General features: G+C 38.7%; 1 protein-coding gene across 1 annotated transcript in view; it reads left to right on the top strand.

Moving 5' to 3' along the window:
- The window catches only part of bahcc1a (BAH domain and coiled-coil containing 1a), a 127040-nt gene that overhangs the window by 77118 nt on the left and 30057 nt on the right, over nt 1–19865 (top strand). The window contains exons 8-14 of the mRNA XM_084415955.1: nt 443–598; nt 6200–6444; nt 8638–8983; nt 11801–12598; nt 14198–14367; nt 15111–15247; nt 16646–16759. Of these exons, the coding sequence (XP_084272081.1) occupies nt 443–598; nt 6200–6444; nt 8638–8983; nt 11801–12598; nt 14198–14367; nt 15111–15247; nt 16646–16759 (1966 nt within the window). The remainder of the gene's footprint in view (nt 1–442; nt 599–6199; nt 6445–8637; nt 8984–11800; nt 12599–14197; nt 14368–15110; nt 15248–16645; nt 16760–19865) is intronic.

Below are 19865 nucleotides of genomic sequence, written 5' to 3'. Positions count from 1 at the left end.
CACAACATTAAAAAATACAAACCAAGCAGCTTTTTTTTTTACCTCATGTAAATAAGAGGCTGCATTATCTTGTTTCCGCTAATTTCCTTTTTTTTTCTTTTTTTTTTAAATAACATCCTTTTGAGATAAAATGCAAGATTTCAATAGTGTATACTCGCATCTAGCTTCCTATTTTTAAAAATGAGATTTAAATAATGATTAGAATTTTTTTTTTCCTATTATTAAATTAAATACGAATTTATTCGTATTATTCCATGTGACATTTTATTTACAGCAAACAATCGCGTTCGTGGGATCACAAAACTCGCTCCTCCACCGTCAGTAAAGAGTTTAGCACTGAGGTGCCATGCAAACCTATTTTTTACAGACATCCACATGAGAAACAATTACCATCCGAACAGGGCTCTTGTTGTATCCTAAAAGTTGTCTTGTGTGTCTGTAGGTATTGGCCACACTGCTCTCCATCAGAATCTCCCCCCTGGGTTTTCGGCAGCCATGCCTGCCCCTCTTCAGCCGGTCCTGCCCCTGCCCCAGGACCCCTCCACCCAACTGGTGGTGCTGCCCAGTGAGCCTGCCGCCCACCCACCCACACATCTCGGTATGTACCACGATGTTTTCTACCTCACTGCAAAAAAAAATGCTGTTCTTACTTAGTATTTTTGTCTTGTTTCCAGTCCAAATATCTAAAACATCTTATATCAAGATGCATTTACTTCAGTAGTAAAATGCCATGAGATATTATGTCTTGTTTTCTGGGGGAAATAAATACAAATTAAGTGAGTTTTAAATGATCTGCCAATGGGGTAAGAAAAATAATCTTGTTTCTGTTTGAATTAAGATTCCTTTTCTCACCCCATTGCCAGATCGTTTTGCTCGTTTTAAGCAAAAACTCACTTAATTTTGACTAATTCCCCTGGAAAACAGGACATAAAATCATATGGCATTTTACTCATCTAGTAAATGCATCTTGATTTAAAGAATTTTTAGATATTTGGACTGGAAACAAGACAAAAATGCAGTGTATTCTCCTTCCCTTCTTCCATATCCTCAATTTGTTTGACCTGCTGCGAATGACCCATTTGTCAGATTTAGCATTCACTCTTTTTGTGAGGCTCTCATGGGTTCCCCCCTGAAGATGTCGAGCCTGACAAATTATGCTCTATAACAGTGTTTCCACTCAGGTTTCAAGGTTATATGTCCATTTCAAGTGTTTACTTATACCAAGTGCACACTACACGACTCAAGCCTATCACTGACACTCTTGTAGTGTGCACACTTCTAAAACATGCTCTGAATACTCACAGGCAAACATTGACTTGTTTAAAGGCCCCCTGAAATCAAAATGTACGTTTTTTTTAGCTTTTAGTATGAATATGTTAGCCTTAAGGTTATGAATAAGCTGGTGTGCTCCAAAACAATGACAAAATTCACATTTAGGAGATATAAGCATTCAGAACTTACAGTCTCTCACTTCCGCTAAAATGGATCAGGGATTTTGATGACATCACTTCAGCTTCTCATCACATCTTCTGTCCAATCAAATGCTCTCTAGAATCTGAAGCTCCGCCCCGTCTGCGATAAACACCACCTGGATGAATCCACCATTGACACACAGAGCAATATGGGTGGGAGTGTGTGTTCGGTTGCTCAAACGCTCGAGTTTTATCCCGTTTTCCAACTGTACGTTGGTTAAGAATGAAATCGCTAGAATTTATTCACGTCTACTATTGAATTCAGCGTATCATCAGCGCTCGGATTCGCTTCCATGGTGCCGTCAAGTACAACTTGCAGTCTGAGAGGAATCTAAATGCTATTGGCTGTTTGAAAAGGGGGAGGAGCCATTCAATATGTCCCGCCTCAGTTTCCTGTTTCAGTTGAAATTACGTCAACGCATTAAAGCTGCGCGTTTCATGGCACTTCAGTGGGACTTTAAAGTCTTGTCGACTAATCTTCAGGTGTGCACAATATCCTAATGAATAAGAGAGATATTATATAGCTATATATTTATAGATGATTGTACATAGTCCTAAACACTTGACGCGCAGACTTTAAAAATGCAGTCAACAAATGTGTAAAAGATTAACTCTTGACATCACAACAAATACAGACAGTAATGAAAAAACAATAGTTTCAAATAAATTCTGTAATATTGTTTAAATCAGACAAATGTTTGACTTGGAACAGCATGTTGGAGAATTCTGTTTCTTTAAACATCTTAGTGCATTTGTGACTCAAAAAAGTCCTGTAAACTAGACAATACGGATGGGCTTCTTTACAGTGCGCTGCAAAAAAATGCTTTTCTTACTTAGGATTTTTGACTTGTTTCCAGTCCAAATATCTAAAAAATCTTTAAATCAAGATGCATTTACTTAATATGCTAGATGTATATACATTTTTGCTTAAAACAAGCTAAATTAATTCAAACAGAAACAAGATGATTTTGTTTTTAAGCAAAAACTCACTTCATTTGTATTCATTTCCCCAGAAAACAAGACATAATATCTTATGGCATTTTACCACTGAAGTAAATCTTGATGTAAGATTTTTTTAGATATTTGGCCTGGAAACAAGACAAAAAAAACTAAGTAAGAAAAACATTTTTGCAGTGAGATTACTGTTACCAGGGATATAAAAATGTCCATATCTGTTTTGTTTTTTTTAAGATAAAGATTAAGAGCTGCTATGAATAACGGCCTATGAGATTGCTAAGAAGAGCGAAAGCATGCAAGTGATGCACTGAATCGCTCAAACAGTTTCCGGTCGACCACCTGCTCCACCCCCACATGGTCCGGGTCAGGATGCTCTCACCATCCCCCTCAAAGCTATTGCCATATGTGCTCAAAACAAGCTAAAGTAACAATACCTCCTAGTCTTATAAGTTTACACAGGCCTCTGCTCCGCAAACAGGCTGTGAAATTGAATTATTATAATGTCTTAGGGTATGTTTACATGACAACGGTGTGCTTAAAACGGAGAAGTTTTTCCTTTGAGTTTTCTGCGTACAGACGACACCATTGTCAAAACGATCCTCGTTCACACGGATCCACGAAAACGGCTAAAAACGCTGTATTCTGCTGCCAGGCCAGTAGATGGCGATGAAACACTATAGACTGAACACGTGTATTACGTGCATTCATTTCCGGTGGTCGACCGGAAACTTGCATGTGCATGACGTCATCGTCTTCAGAGATTCACGTTTTTTGCTGTTTACATTGAGATCGGTTTCAAAAACTTGCACTTTGAAACCCGTTTTCAAAAGTTTGTGTTTTTAGGCGCCCAAAACGCCGTTGTCGTGTAAAACGAACGGCCAAAGCGCATGAAAAGTTTCACGTTTTTAGTTGAAAACGGTGTCGAGTAAACAGCCCCTTAGAAGGCACGCTTTCTTCTGTTCTCCACAGAAATATTACCTCATAGGGGAAGTGCATCCACAAAAGCCTTCCCCCGGGAAACATTAGTTAAGCTGGGTTAATGTTCCAGAGCAAGGGTCCGTAACGTGTCAAGGCATGGGTGAGAGTGGGATCAAGCTGAACACACACATTAATGAAACTATGTGAAATGGGAAAATTTGAAAAACATATTTGACTTGCGGAGGCTGAAGATGTGTCACTGTGGATGTGCACGGATGGCTTTCTTTTTTTCTTTTTTTTTGTTCCTGCCAGGGGAATGGCAGGAGTTTATCCATGACATGGGAACTAAGAAGTCGCCTAGACTACATGCTATAGTATTGGCCCACTGTGGTTTTCAGAGAAGGGGATTTTTCAAGGGAAAGGGAGTGAATCTAGTTTGTCAAATGATTGTGTAATATTTATTCTAATGGGAACTGGTTCTATTATGTTGACTTTCATTTTAACCAAATTATTATTGTTGTAAGCATATATCATGCTGTGCTCACAAGGCTGCACATTTGGGTTGGAGACATATTAGTGTGAGAAAAATTGAGGGAGGAATGCAGTTAAGTGTGAGAAAACGAAAGTGGTGAACAGGGAGCAAGACACCAAAAAGAGCGTGGGACTGCTGGTTGACGGGTCTCTCTTGAACTCAGTGTTGGCCAGAGTTACTTATATGTATTTATTTATTTAAGTTAGTTTTAATACTTTGAGTGACCATTGAATTTTTGAAATATAAATGATAATTCACCCAAAAAAATCTGTCATCATTTACTCACACTCATGTTTGTTCCAAACCTGTATGAATTTCTCTCTTTTGTGGAACATAAAATATATATATTTTTGCCCATACAGTGGAAGTCAATGGTAACCAAAACTGTTTAGTAATCAACATTATGACATATTTTTTTTACATTCTTCAAAAACATTTTTTTTGGGGGGGGGGTTGGTTGGTTGGTTGATCGATTGGTTGGCTGGTTGGTTGATTGGTTGGTTGATTGGCTGGTTGGTTGGTTGGTTGATTGATTGGTTGGTTGATTGGCTGGTTTATTGGTTGATTGGCTGGCTGGTTGGCTGGTTGGTTGATTGGCTGGTTGGTTGATTGGCTGGCTGGCTGGCTGGCTGGCTGGCTGGCTGGTTGGTTGGTTGGTTGGTTGGTTGGTTGGCTGGTTGGTTGATTGGCTGGTTGGTTGGTTGGTTGGTTGGTTGGTTGGTTGGTTGGTTGGTTGGTTGGTTGGTTGATTGATTGGCTGGTTGGTTGATTGGCTGGTTGATTGGTTGGTTGGTTGGTTGGTTGGTTGGCTGGTTGATTGGTTGAAATCAGACCATCCAACATTAAAGAATTCAAACCTAAAGTATGTTTTTTGTAATTCTTGTGTAATTTTTGTAGTTATTGTTTTAGTTCATTAAGGCATTCTATCCCCCCCAGTCCTTTTTGTGTCACAAGGACTTATAACACAACAAACTAACATTTCGATAACAGAAAAGCATTAACTCAGGGCTAAAACCAAAAGTCTGTCTAGAATTCATCCAAGTGTGGAGCCACTAACCAGCAACTAAGGGAAGGGTTGTTTGATTTCGTTCCTATACCACATCAAGTTTAGATCCATCCAAGGATGTAATATCTTTATTACACAGAGGGTTCTTTCCAAACCACATTACCTATGTTTTTGTGCTATTCAAGACTAGATTTAAATCATTAAAAGCTTCTTGAATACTATTAAAACTATCTTGTACCCGTTTAAAAACTCTAAGTGAGACCCATATATTAAGATTCTGGGAAGATTACAGAAATTTATAATCCTATCTTATCTGTTTGGTAACCATGGCAATTTCAGTTAGGACCTCATTTAGGACAAAAGCTACTACAAAATTACATTTCTTAAGTGCAAAATCTTATCTTAACTACGGATAGGAAAAGGGTATTACAGAAGCATCCTAACGCCACAAAAAAATCCTAAAAACGGTCTTAACTTTAGGACAACCCCAATGGTGTCCAACCCCAAGTATTTGAAAGCCAACTGTAAAAATCCCATAATAATAGCCATGTCTGAGAATGACGTCACATGTATTTAATGATACAAGATGAAAAACAGCGATGTTTGATGAGGGAAAGACTTTGTTTGACTAATTACAGACTAATATGAAATAAAAGGATTAGGCTTTCTACCAAGCTTATCAAAAATTCACTTAATGAAAAGCACCACTTATTTTATTTCTCCATTCTCCAGTTTTTCCGTTTTACTTCACAGCAGCTGTTTGCGTGTCGTTGGTTGCTTGGTAACAGACCTGAGAGTTGATTACCAAACTCGATGGAGGGGTTTAAGATTTCCTAACTACAGATAGGATGAGATTTTATAAGATAGGATAAGAATCCTAAATCAACTGTAATACGAATTTGTGAAAAATCCTAAATTAACTTGTCAGATCTTAAAGAGATAGTTCACCCAAAAATGAAAATTCTGTCATCATTTACTCACCCTCAAGTTGTTCCAAACCTGTATGAGTTTCTTTGTTCTGCTGAACACAAAAGAAGATATTTGGAAGAATGTTTGTAATCAAACAGATCTCGGTCCCCATTGACTTCCATAGTAGGAAAAAAATATACTATGGTAGTCAATGGGGACCGAGATCTGTTTGGTTACAAACATTCTTCCAAATATCTTCCTTTGTGTTCAGCAGAACAAAGAAACTCATACAGGTTTGGAACAACTTGAGGGAGAGTAAACAATGACAGAATTTTCATTTTTGGGTGAACTATCCCTTTAACTTAAGACTTATGATAAGACTAACACTTGTGTTTCTCTGCTTAGATGTGATGGAGCAGTCTGGCCTGTGGCCCCCAGTCTACAGGGCCCGAGGGGCCCATTCCCACATGCAGCATCCCGCTGTGTATCCTCGCTCGCAGTTTCTACGCCAACAGGAGCTTTACGCTATCCAGCAACACCAGCAGCTTCAGCATCAGCAACACCCGAGCCATCACACGCCACCTCCTCCATCACACAGAGCTGCAAACACCACAGAGCTACAGCAGAGAAACAGAGTCGACCACAGCCAGGTACACACACACACACACACACACACAACCCCTCGTAGAGCTAGGGTTGGGGATCGTTTGAATTTTAACGATTCCAATAAGGTTAAAAAAAACTCAGATATAGTTCACATTTAGTCTTATTGCAAAACATTTAATTAGAGAGCCAGAGTCGACCACAGCCAGGTACACACAACCCCTCGTATAGCTAGGCTTGGGTATCATTTAGAATTTTAAAGGTGCATTGCGTAATATTTAGGAGGATCTGTTGACAGAAATGCAATATCATATTCATAACTATGTTTTCTTTGGTGTATAAAGACCTTACATAATGAACCGTTATGTTTTTATTAGCTTATGAGCCATTTTTAACGGACAAATGTGTTTCGCCACTATGTTGTTCTTCGTGCAAAGAAGCTAGCTAAAGTCAGCAAATAAAACACTGACACAATGATGAACAAGTAACAGTAATATTCATCTTAATTTATCTTTGTAAAGATTCCAATTCTGTTTATCGATTCTTATTCTTATCGATTCCTAATTTCGATTCCAGTAAGGTTAAAAACAAACCTTAGATATCGTTCAGATTTAGTCTTATTGCAAAACATTTAATTGTAGCTGAATATCATGAACAAAAAGGCTGAAGAACACTTACTCAAGGAACGTTTGCCTGTGGTTTAAAAATAGCATAGAAAAACAACTAGCCTAACTAATATAAATTTCAAGCAATATTAAAGACAAGTAAACACTCAGTAATTAAAAAAGAACAAATAAAAAAAATTGCAATAGCAACAAATAGATACAACTGAACAAAGATACGATTGAAATAAACAGTTTTTAAGATTTTCAGGTACAGAAACTGTAATCAAATGTAAAATAACACTGCACTTTATACATAAAATTCACATTACAAATATAGTTATTCAGTCAAGAACGAGTTAATTTTCTCTCTGTGTTTTGTTGTTTGATTAGTGTTGCTATAGAGACGGCAGCAGGAATATTAGGCTGCTGTCACTTTAAGAGTTGCCCAATATAGTTATAGAGTCGTCTCGGGGTTAAATGGTTTAAAATCACATTAAAATCACTTTCGATGTGTGCGCAGCACAGAAAACAACACGCGAGTCGTCTCCCATTTGAATGGTTTAAAGTCATATTGAAATGCTCACAAAGGAATCGATAAGAGGAATCGAAATTAAAAATTTATAACAAGTGTCCGATTCCTGACCGCAAGTTTTCGATTCCCAGGTCTACGTATAGCCGTTTTACGTCAGACTGTACAAAATGCAGTGGTTTAGAAACAGCTGGGTTTTCAACTGAGCTAATGTATGACACCTGATACTGAGAGAGGATGTGCTCTTTTCCGTGAAACTAGACAGTTGTTTTTGTGTGCAGGGGAGTAAACAACATTTGGAGCTAATAAATTATTTTAACTAGTTTTATTTAAAAAAAAATCCCCCTATAAAACCACAACTGCTCCCTAGGATCCATAACTTCCTCCAAGGTCCAGTTTCATTCTACACATACACAACTAAATGCAGTCTGCAATGAACTGTGACGTGATTGGACCAAGCACTACTCTTTTTGATTGCAGGTCAAAATCAATAGATCTGAGCCATTAGGGTCTACATTGAAACCTGATTCAGCAATACAGGGGTGTCAAATTGCAATTACATTGATGAGCAGATTGCATGACCTGGCAGTCTTGAGAAATACAGTCAAACCAAAATGTATTCAGACAACTTCAACATTTCTCACATTATCAGAGTTTATTCGCTATAGTTTAGAAAATGGTACTAAAATACGACTCAGAATCAGTTGATATTTCACTGGTTTTGTCCGTCCTTCTGTTAGACTTTCTCACAGATGAATTATGTTTAATATCTGTCAGCTGTTAAATTTAACTACACAATTAGATAATACCAGTTTAGCTCAACCAGTTACCAAGCAATGCTTCATTTTGCACACTTCAGCAAAACATGATCAGGTCAAAGTGTCTGAATAATTTTTGGTTTGATATGTCAAGTGTACTTTACTTAACCAAATTGTCCAGATCTCATTATGAGGCTTGAATTCTCTTTCCTTTCTGACTTTCCGTCATTCTTTCACTTCTGGAAACAAACTTTGTTGCATTATTATCTCTGTAAAGCTGCTTTGAAACAATCTGTATTGTAAAAAGCACTATATAAATAAATGTGACTTGACTTCTTTACTGCATAGGTGCAAAAGAAACCAGAAGAGCAGAACATGGAGATCGAAGACATCCTATCTAATCCAACGACTCCCAAACCTGCTAAATGCTACTCGTACGGCCCGTCCAACCGGGTCTCCTCTCCTCCCAGGGGATCCACTGCACACTTGTCCCCTTGCTGCCGCTCCCCTTGTATGCGACCTCACCCTAAAAGCACCCCCTCTACTCCCTGTCCCGCCCCGAGTCCAGTCGCTGTGACGCCCCGCTCCCCGGCCATCAGCCCTGCCCCATCACAACTGCCCAAAGCTGTGGAGTCCCAGGAGAAGAGGGTGGAAGGGCAGCCGCCTCAGGACTATCCTCAGTCCATGGAGCCTGGTGAGGAGATGTTCTTCCTTACATATCAATATATGACACTTTTACTTTTGTGTAAGGGATAATGTACATCCAGCCGGTTGTTATCTCAGAATAAACCCAGACAGGGTGATCAGGATCAGGTCTTCATCAGCCTGACGGGGTTTATTCTGAGATAACAACCGGCTGGATGTACATTATCCCGCTTAATACACGGCTACTTGCCACGTAAGTAAATAATTAGGTCTTTAAATGCAAAGCTTTCGCGGAGAGAGCGAGTTCAAACTAGACGGACATTTAAGAGATACGGTATACAGTCACACTTATTACACGGTATTTCACCACATAAATAGTTATGGGGATTAGAGATATTGATTTCAGATTAAACTGTTTTAAAATCGTACCTGTTTGTATCCTATAATCCAACGGTGTACAAAACAATAGTCGTAAAATGGCAGCATTTGCGTGTGAAACAAGAGAGAGCGAGTCCACGATACTGGATGGCATAATTAAAACAGCTGTACACAAAATATTGATTTGACTGAGTTTTAATATTTTATTAGCTCGCCAAACGCAAAACTTCCACGAAGAATAACCGCTCCTAGCAAGCGTATAGCGCTGCTGACTTCAGTAACCCGCCTGTGTTTCTGTTTTCAGTGGTTGTTATCTGGAAATAACATATCGCTGGATGGCGCTGTTGACCAATCAGAATCAAGTATTCCACAGAGCCGTGTGATAATGACTTGTAACAGTCTTGTCTGTCTTCTGTCGCTGTTTTGAAGCTAAAGCCCTGTTTACACACCTGGTATTAAGATGCGTTTTGGTCGATCGGATCACAAGTGGACGAGAGAGACACATTCCCTTTTACACCTGGTGTTTTATTCCGTCTCTTGTCCACTTTCAAACACTTCTGTCCTGATTTCTTCGAGGGGAGGGTCGAATTTACTTATGAACGGAAAAACACACAGAGAGCATCAGCTTTAGTTTCTGCTCTGACAGACACAAGATCAGCCGAACGCTGTGAGTATGTGTTAGAAATCAGGAATGATGAGAGAACATTGTGCTTGGTACATTTTTCATCTTCAAAACAAACTTGGGTCTTCAGTTTTCAAAGTTTAAACCCCGTCTGGCTAGAGCTCTTCCCATAATGTTCACGCATTAGGGCAGTAGGAGAAAAGTAGACGATCTTTTGTGGCTGTTCAAACACATTCGACCCCATGAGCGTTTACACTACGAAAGCAATCCAGTCAGATGTGTTTTCAACTCTCTGGAAGTGGTGGAAAGCGGAAAAGCTCAAAACGTGTCAGACCTCAGTTTACACCTGTATTTAGCGTCGTCCTGCTTCAAGTCATCATGCCTCAAAAACACATGAGCCACATGTTGGTTGTTATTCACGCTGAGCCCCTCATGCAGAAACAATCAGGGCTTTTTTTAGACGGTGGCTCTGTGTGGGCGGCTATATAGGCAAGAGCACGATTGACTAAAGCTGCTGATAGATGCAGAAAATGGCCGCCTGCTCAGCTCCCCAGCGCCATCACATCAGTAAAGATGGAGAAACACCTCGTCCAGACTCACCCCATCCCCCAGCCGACACCTTCTTTATCATCATTAACACCTCACTAACTGTTGCAGCATGCCAAGGATACAGCAGCGTCAGAGAGAGAGCCCTGTTTTACCTCAGAATTACCCCGCACTTCTTAACAAAGAGCTAAGATCAAGGCATAGTGTCACTGTCATGTGGAATACAATGCGTTTTTGTTCAGACCTCTGGCGCAAAGCTTGTTGAACAAGTCGTCCTTATAAGGTTGTCAAAAGTGTAAAACAAGCCAGTAAAGGCTTTGTTCTTGGCACAACTGATTTTTTTATTTTTTTATTGAGTGTTCATTAGAGGGTCCAAAACCCCCTAGGACTGTTGTCGCACTTGAACCACGAATACACACAAAAAAACAATTGGATGGATTCGAGGAGTTTTGTGGTTGAAATTTAAAAAAGTAACACATCCTTCGCTCGCGGGTCAATTTGACCCCCTTAGGAATGAATGGGATGCTAGGAATGCTTCAGTACACATAGAAAAACCTAAAAATGCTCAAAATTCTAACTAAAAATGCTAAAACTTTACCAAAAAAAAAAAAAAAACAGATTTTATAATGTCTACATGTGTATCTGAATGCATCTGAAGACTTTAGGACCCAGAGGAACAGCTCATTTGCTCCATATAGAGCTATAAGGCCATCTAGAGTCATGAAATATCATGTTATATTGTTTTTTTTTGTCCACAAGAGGTTGGCAAAGACTAGCCTGGCTAACGTCAGACCTCTTTCTCATTGAGACGTGGTCTGGGAACCATATGTTCATTTTCTCGTATTTGAGGTGTGGTTTAAGAATGGTTTAAATGTGAATAAAATCGCGCTGTGCACAAGGCAGCATGGGGAAACCCAGGCTAGGCAAAGACACCAAATGTAAGATATTTTGAGCTGAATTAAAAGTTTTATGCATGAAATTATAAGTTATTTTGAATTTAAGTTGAAAGAATGTGAGGAATGTGTTTACATTACGATTTATTTATTATTTATTGATCAAAACTAGTAATTTAAAGGTAAATAAAATAACAAATAACAAAAAAAATTGCATTATAAAATAGAAAAAAATATTAGCAAAATGAAATAAAATAAGCTTTCTGGACACCAAATATAAAATAAAATAAAAGTATCATTTTAGGTCTGCGGGTCATTTTGACCCGCAAGGGAAAGAATAAACAGGTTGTCAAAAGTGTAAAACAATGATATTTTTAAAGGCTTTGTTCTTGACGCAACTGAGCTTCGTTTATATTCCCTGTCACAGATTTGCCACCTGGATATACTTATCCAGAAATCAACATGGGATACAGGAACGGCCCCACCGCTCAAGATGTGCAGCTTGCAGAGCCCGCGGATCTCGAGGATGTTCAGACCCGACCTGTTGAACACACTCCTCCAGTGCTTTCCAGTTTGGGAGATTGCCATGCAATGGTGAGGCCTCTCCAAGAGCCACAAGAGCCAACGATGGAAGTCGAGGCCACATGCCCAGTCGAGGACCCGCCCGAGGGTGTGTTTGTGCAGGGGGACGATGTGGAGATGAGATGCTGTGAACCCGTAGAGGCTAATCTGGAAAAGGAGCGCGTCGAGATCATTTGCACACCTGTTGAAGTTTCAGAATGTGAAGTAGGACCTGCCCTGTCGTCTGAGGAAGCTATCCGTCAAGAAGAGCCAACTGTGACCTTTGAGGAAGACGTGGGTGAAGATATTCTTCAGTCTTCGAGTCTGGAGACACTAAAGGAACAGGGACCTCCATTACCACAACAACCATGCGTCTCTGATTGTTCACCAAACGCCATCGTCCAAGCAGAGGTCGCTGTGGTTGATGAGGAAGATCACAAGGAAATCTGTGCAACGGTTGAATCTCCAACATGCTCCCAGTCGAGTTACTGGAGTCTGGAGCTCCTGATTGCGGCAGCTTTCTGTGGAGACTGTCCTCCTCCCTCTCCTCCCGTCTCCTACCAATCCCAGGGATCCTGTGTCCCGCTGAACTCCTCCTGTCACGGCATGGAGCTGCTCAGTGAACTGGCGGATCTCGAACTGCAACGCTGCAGTAAAACTCCAGGTATGTTTGCGGTGAGAACCTGTTTAGAAATAACCAGTCAAACCAAAGTTTATTCAGACACCTTCAACATCTCTCACATTATCAGAGTTTACTCGCTATAGTTTAGAAAATGGTACTAAAATATGACTCAGAATCAGTTGATATTTCACTGGTTTTGTCCGTCGTTCTGTTAGACTGTCTCACAGATGAATTATGTTGAATATCTGTCAGCTGTTAAATTTAACTACACAATTAGATAATACCAGTTTAGATCAACCAGTTACCAAGCAATGCTTCATTTTGTTCAGTCTGTGTGTAAAAAGGTCGAATTAGCAATTAAAGAAAAAACACTTCAGCAAAAAAAGTATAAATGTTACTGGTAGTCACTGTATGAAGAGTTTTTGGGTATAATACGTCACAGTTTACTTTATTTGCTCTCCTCACTTACATAAATGAACTATAGTGTCCTGCACCCACTTGTGAAAATATATCAAAAATTATATCTGGCGTCTGAATAATTTTTGGTTTGACTGTACATTTCACTGCTCCAAGGCACTGGATTTGCTTCGATGAAAACCCTGTTTCACTTCGTCCTAAAGAAGTACATATGTGTGTTGTTCTGCAAACAGTGTTTTTGGTCACTAAACAGGACACATTTGTGAAAAGGGGTTTGGTAATCACAGAAGCAGTTAGTGTTTTGACTTCAGAGCATTGGCGAGGCTAATTAACCATTAACCTCTGGTTCTTTAAAGCTTCCCATGTAAAAATATGATTGTTAGAGCAATTCATTTAAGATCTACTTCCTTGTCACGAGCTGCAATTAAAACTGTGAATTCGATGTTTACTTTTTATTGATTTTTAAGTTCTGTTTGTTCTCTGTTGAACTAGTAGATTTTGTTAAAAGCATTTGTTGAAATGCATCACATAATTGTCTTGTCTCGGATATTTTATAGAGCAATCTACAACGGTTTCATGCAGAACAATTTGATATTTGTAAATCAAAACATAAATGAGCCCTTCATTTCAGCCTTTCCTACATTGTCTAGCTAATTCCTCAACATGGTATATTCCACAGTATGGTGGCCATAATACAGTCAAACCAAAATGTATTCAGACACCTTCAACATTTCTCACATTATCACAGTTTATTCGCTATAGTTTAGAAAATGGTACTAAAATATGACTCAGAATCAGTTGATATTTCACTGGTTTTGTCCGTCCTTCTGTTAGACTGTCTCACAGATGAATTATGTTGAATATCTGTCAGCTGTTAAATTTAACTACACAATTAGATAATACCAGTTTTAGATCAACCAGTTACCAAGCAATGCTTCATTTTGTTCAGTCTGTGTGTAAAAAGGTCGAATTAGCAATTAAAGAAAAAACACTTCAGCAAAACATGATCAGGTCAAAGTGTCTGAATCATTTTTGATCCCAAATTTTGTATAAATGTTACTGGTATGAAGAGTTTTTGGGTATAATATGTCACAGTTTACTTTATTTTGCTCTCCTCACTTACATAAATGAACTATAGTGTCCTACACACACTAGTGAAAAAATATATCTGGTTAATTTTTGGTTTGACTTCTTGTTATTGTGTTTCTTTTTGTTCATCAATAGGAGAAGATCAGTGGATTTTGGACCTGCAGAGTTTGGCCACTTTGGCAGCAGCTCGTGCTCTTGAGTTGGGCTCTCAGGATCGCGGCGCCACAGATGTTGAGATGCAGTTTCCGGCTAGAAGATCTCTCAACTTGCGCAGGAAATGCAGCTGGACGCCTCGCCATGAGCCAGTAACACACCCTTGTTTTGTCCTCTCATGTACATGTTTTTCATGTAGCTCATAATATATGTTATTATTATGTTACATATGCTCAGTTTTTTATATACTGAATCCATCAAATATGTTTTCTGCATCCTACTTTACTTGCATTCTTTCTCTTTAGTCCTTTTTTTGTGTCACAAGGACTGTAAAATTTCAAAGTTTTAACTAGAGATGCACCGATATGAAGATTTTGGCCGATACCGATAATTCTTATTTCAAAGCCGATAACCGATATATTGGCCGATAAATCTAAATTCAATTTTTAATATAATTTTGAGAGCCTGATTACAAAACCAAAAGTCACACCATTAAAATCCATGTCCCAGACACACAATTATAACTTTCTCATTATAATTTTATGTAGCCGATATGACAGACTGTTGCACTTTACTGTATTTTCCTAAGTGATTTCAATCATATTTCAAGCAATTCAAATCCATCGTGTTGAACAGTGCGCACCTGAAGAGTCTCAGCTGAAGGAAATAATACATTATTTATCGGCTTTAATATATCGGCCAGATTTTCTTATCGGGCCGATAACGATAACATTAAAAAGAAACGTATATCGGCCGATACCGATACAGTGGCCGATATATCGTGCATCCCTAGTTTTGACTCAGGGCTAGAACCAAAAGTCTGTCCAGAAGTCATCCGAGGTTGGAGCCACTCTCCAGCAACTAAGGGAAGGGTTGTTTGCCTGTGTTCCTGTAGGTGTGTCCGGTGAAAGGTGCCATGGACAGTATGGATGGGCCGGAGCTGGAGATGCGGGTGAGGCTGGCGGAGCTGCAACAGCGTTACAAAGAGAAGCAGAAAGAACTGGCCAAACTCCAGAGAAAGCATGATCACCAGTAAGCCTGACATAACCAAAAACTTTAAATACTGACCTTGCTTAAAGGTGATCGGTGTCATCTTTTCGATTATATCTCAAATTTGTCGGTAACACTTTACAATAAGGTTCATTAGTTAACATTAGTTAATGTATTAACTAACATGAACTAACAATGAGGAATACATTTGTTACCGTATTTAATCATTTTTGTTAATGTTAGTTAAAAAAATCCAGCTGTTCATTGTTTGTGCATGTTAGTTCACAGTGCATTAGCTAATGTTAAAAAATACAACCTTTGATTTGAATAATGTATTGGTAAATGTTGAAATTAATATTAACTAAGATTAATAAATGCTGAAGAATTGTTCATTCTTAGTTCATGTTAACTAAGGTAGTTAGCTAATGTTAACGAATGAACCGTATTGTAAAGTGTTACCAATTTGTCTTATCCCAGTTTACATGCAGATTACTGTGCAAACGCTCGTAGGCGTAGGGCTGCACGATTAATTGTGTTTTAATCGCGATACCGATATTTGTCTCTCTCGGTTTTTTTTTATTTTTTTATAATCATTGTGATATTTGCAAGCTTGTTATTTATCCTGAAAAAGCTTTTTTTTTTTATCTGCGTTTTCTTGCATCAGTAACAAGTCCCCACTAGTGTTGATGCTGTTGCCAGATGTAAATAGCTTAAATCCCCCAAACAAAGCTTTTCAATCAAACCTTCAGCGATTTATTTGGAAAAAAATCAAAACGTGGATCTCCACCTTATTGTTTGGGATTATGTTTTGCAGGATTAAATGAACAATAATTTGTAATTATTGGAAATAATGAGGAGTTTCACTGTTTTACCACTTTTCATGACGTGAATCGGTTGAAAACGACAGCCAAGTCAACAAGTAGGCCATCGTTCTTCGCAGTACGAATTTGCTGAGCGATCTGGATCTGTAGTTTGTCTCATTTGCAACCGAATTGTGTCGCTTAGAAGATCTAATGTGAAGACGCATCACAAAGTGCTTATCAAAACCATGCAATATTGACTTGCCATCTGATGAAGTTATCATAGTTGGTTAAATGAACCTTTCGGGGGAAGTGTAGGTTGGTAAAAACGCGCTAAATGGCCGTTAGGTCAACCGCTTTTGATAATTATGCAATAATTTATACATAACGTTAACTGTCTTATGTCTGATTAGTTATCGCGATTATAATTTTGAGCAAAATAATCGTGATTATCAGTTTAACGATTATCGTGCAGCCCTGCGTAGGCACTCCTAGTTCTGGTTGGCCTAGTGATAGTTATGAAACTCAATAACCCTAAGACCAGTCCATGCTGAAAATATTCAAAGGGCCATTATTTTCGCAGTAACATTTTGACACTAGTGGCAAAAGTTCAGCAAAAGTTCATCATGTTTTCCTTCAGGAAAGAGGAGACTCCTCGCAGTCCGGCACGGCGAGGCCCTGGTAGACCACGCAAGCGTAAATCAGTCCCTGGTCTTGGCTCCGGGACCCCCAGTGAACCTCAGAAACGAGTGAAGTGAGTAACTCCTGTTAGCATGCCTCTCTCACACACAGCAGATGAACCCCACCATATCAACACGACCCAGCAGGCGACGACTCGAACCTTAAACTCATCTGACCTCAGTGAAGAAGTCCAGTTACGCTTTATCTTTCCTAATCAGGACTGGGCCTGAATTGCATTACACGCGTTTGGCAGTAATAGCGGTTTGCTGTGTCTCCTTTCGAAGGTTTCACTGTATGTTTGCATGATTACAGGCTTATAGACACGATTTTAAAGGTGCATTGTGTAATATTTAGGAGGATCTGTTGACAGAAATGCAATATCATATACATAACTATGTTTTCAGTGGTGTATAAAGACCTTACATAATGACCCGTTATGTTTTTATTAGCTTAGAATGAGCCGTTTCTATCTACACACACCGCGGGTCCGCTTACATTGACATGTTTCTACAGTGGCCCTAAAGGGACAAACGCGTTTCGTCACTATGTTGTTCTTTTTGTAAAAAAGCTATAGCTAAAGTCAGCGAATAAAACACTGACACAATGATGAACAGGTAACAATAATATTCGCAATAACAAGTCAGTTTACTGAATAATTAAGTAAACCTAATTTCTTAATTTATCTTTGTAAAGAAACCTCATTGCTTAACTGGCTACTCTCTGCTGTCTCAGACGACGACATCACTTCCTGTGGGCCACTGTAACTTCTGTTGGCTGCAATTCGCAACCTCACCACTAGATGCCGCTAAAAATTACACACTGCACCTTTAAATCTCTGTACATACACTGTGTGTGTGTGTGTGTGTGTGTGTGTGTGTGTGTGTGTGTGTGTGTGTGTGTGTGTGTGTGTGTGTGTGTGTGTGTGAGTGAGTGTGTGTCAATGAACTTGTAATGAGAGCACTGTGAATTCTCCCCTAATCTATTTCACTGCCGGGAATGTGACAGATTCCTGTCGTTTAGCACTCGGGTCAGCACAGGCCGGTTCACCATGACACGCATACTTACACTGCAATTAATTAATGTGTGTCTGGGCGTGCTAATTTGTATTTATGAATATAAGCTGGCAACCGCTTTCTGTCTTAGGCATTTTTTCAATTTAATGTGTAATTACATATGGAATTGCTATTAATGACCAACACATAATACGTGTATTATCTTGAGGAGCTGTTTAGAGTTAGTTACTAATATTGTAATTTAACTTAATGAACATGTAATATGCAACACTCCCCAAAGATCTACCATTGTGTAACCATAGTTAGATCAGATTACCATAAATCTGTAAAACAGTTGGGTTACACTTTATTTTAGTGGCATTGTTACATAGGTTACATGTAGTAATGACTATTAATTATGCATAATTACATGCAACTAACCCTAACCCAAACACTACTCCTAACCCTTTAGTAAGTACATGTACTTTATATTACTCAGTACTTAAATGTATAATTACAGTGTAACAAAGACACATAAAATAAAGGATTACACTTTGTTTTAAAGTGTCATTGTTACAGTGTAATTATACATTTAAGTACTGATTCATATTAATTAACTACATGTACTTACTATAGGGTTAGGGTAGGATTAGGGTTTGGTTGAGGGTTAGTTGCATGTAATTATGCGTAATTTACTATGGTAAGTACATGTAACATACTGTATGTAACAACGACACTGTAAAATAAAGTGTTACCAAATAAAGTGTAACCAACAGTTGTTGTTACCATAATAACAACAATTAATACTAATTACTTAATTAATACTTCAAATAATACTATAACTTTCGCCACAGTAATTTAATACATTGTGCTTCTAAATGATTACCATATTCAGGCAGAACTGTGTTTGATAGATACTTGACAAGCTCAGTGAGTTGAGAAACTAATCTAATACCAAACTTTATCAACAATAATAGTTTAATCTAATTAAAAAAACGACTGCATGTTTGATATATGTGCGCTATGCATTTTTATTACACCATGTATCCAGTGTCATCCAGTTTTAGCTTAGCATGCTGCTAACGCCATCTCCACTGGAAGCGATCACGAGTCGAGTCTCCCATGTGTTTCTTGTGAAGTGTGTTGTTTCCAGTGCTAAGCTTTCCAAATCAGTCACTTCTGAGCTTCTGCGTGAGTTGGTGCGCTGCCGATGTAGATTTTGGGAGCAGAACTGTGGAGTTTGTATCGACTGCAGTCAGGAGGATGAGTGATTGCGCTGTGTTCCTCGATGCCTGCGGAGGATCTGTCAATGTTTAGAGGTTTGAGGAGGGTTATTGACACTCCAAACACCCCCTAAAACCTCCTTCTATCTCTTTCTCATTGTGTTCTCTGTCATGTCACCTCGTCTCAGTTTCCGCTCGCCCGCCTCTGCCCTCGTGCCAACCAGCCGCTTCGATGTGAGTCCACATGACAGTGACACCCAGGGCACTGTGTGTGTGTGTGTGTGTGTTTGTCTACTGTGTATAAAAGAGGGCAGTGTGTCTAGCAGTGTTTAACAGGCTAGCAGTCTGATCTTCATTGTGTTAAACATCACACTAGATTTTCTTCTTTCGAGCTTGAGGCGGTGCTGCATACTTTACTCTTCGGCAGAAATCACTTTTAATACAAAATGTTGTTTATGTACAGTGATATTATTAAATTTTATTAAATATTATTTATTAATTTCATTGGTCGGGATGGCTGGCTGATACGGTTGTCATTAGATATGTTTCAATCCACCTATTTTAATGCGCATTTTAGGATATCACATGAAAAAAACGCTGGATAGAAACGCCAAGGTGCGCTTAAATTCTAAAAATGCGCATAAAAAAACATATGTGCTCAATTGAGTCTGATATTTATTTATTTATTTATTTATTTATTTTGCTGTTGAGCTTTAGGTAGTGTTAAATTCGTGTGTTAAATTAAAAAGTTAAATTCGCAACCTTGGATGGAAACGTTGTTTTATTCGCAAATGTTTTATGCGATATTCCAATTTTGCGCATAAGTTAAATTCGCAACATTGGATGGAAACGTTGTTATATTCGCAAATGTTTTATGTGATATTCCAATTTTGCGCATAAGCTAAATTCGCAACTTTGGATGGAAATGTTTTATTTGCAAATGTTTTATGCGATATTCCAATTT

The sequence above is a fragment of the Rutilus rutilus genome (assembly GCF_951802725.1).
Source record: "Rutilus rutilus genome assembly, chromosome: 1".
Taxonomy (NCBI): domain Eukaryota; kingdom Metazoa; phylum Chordata; class Actinopteri; order Cypriniformes; family Leuciscidae; genus Rutilus; species Rutilus rutilus.
Note: the sequence above shows the minus strand (reverse complement) of the source record. Positions and strands in the feature narration are given on the sequence as shown.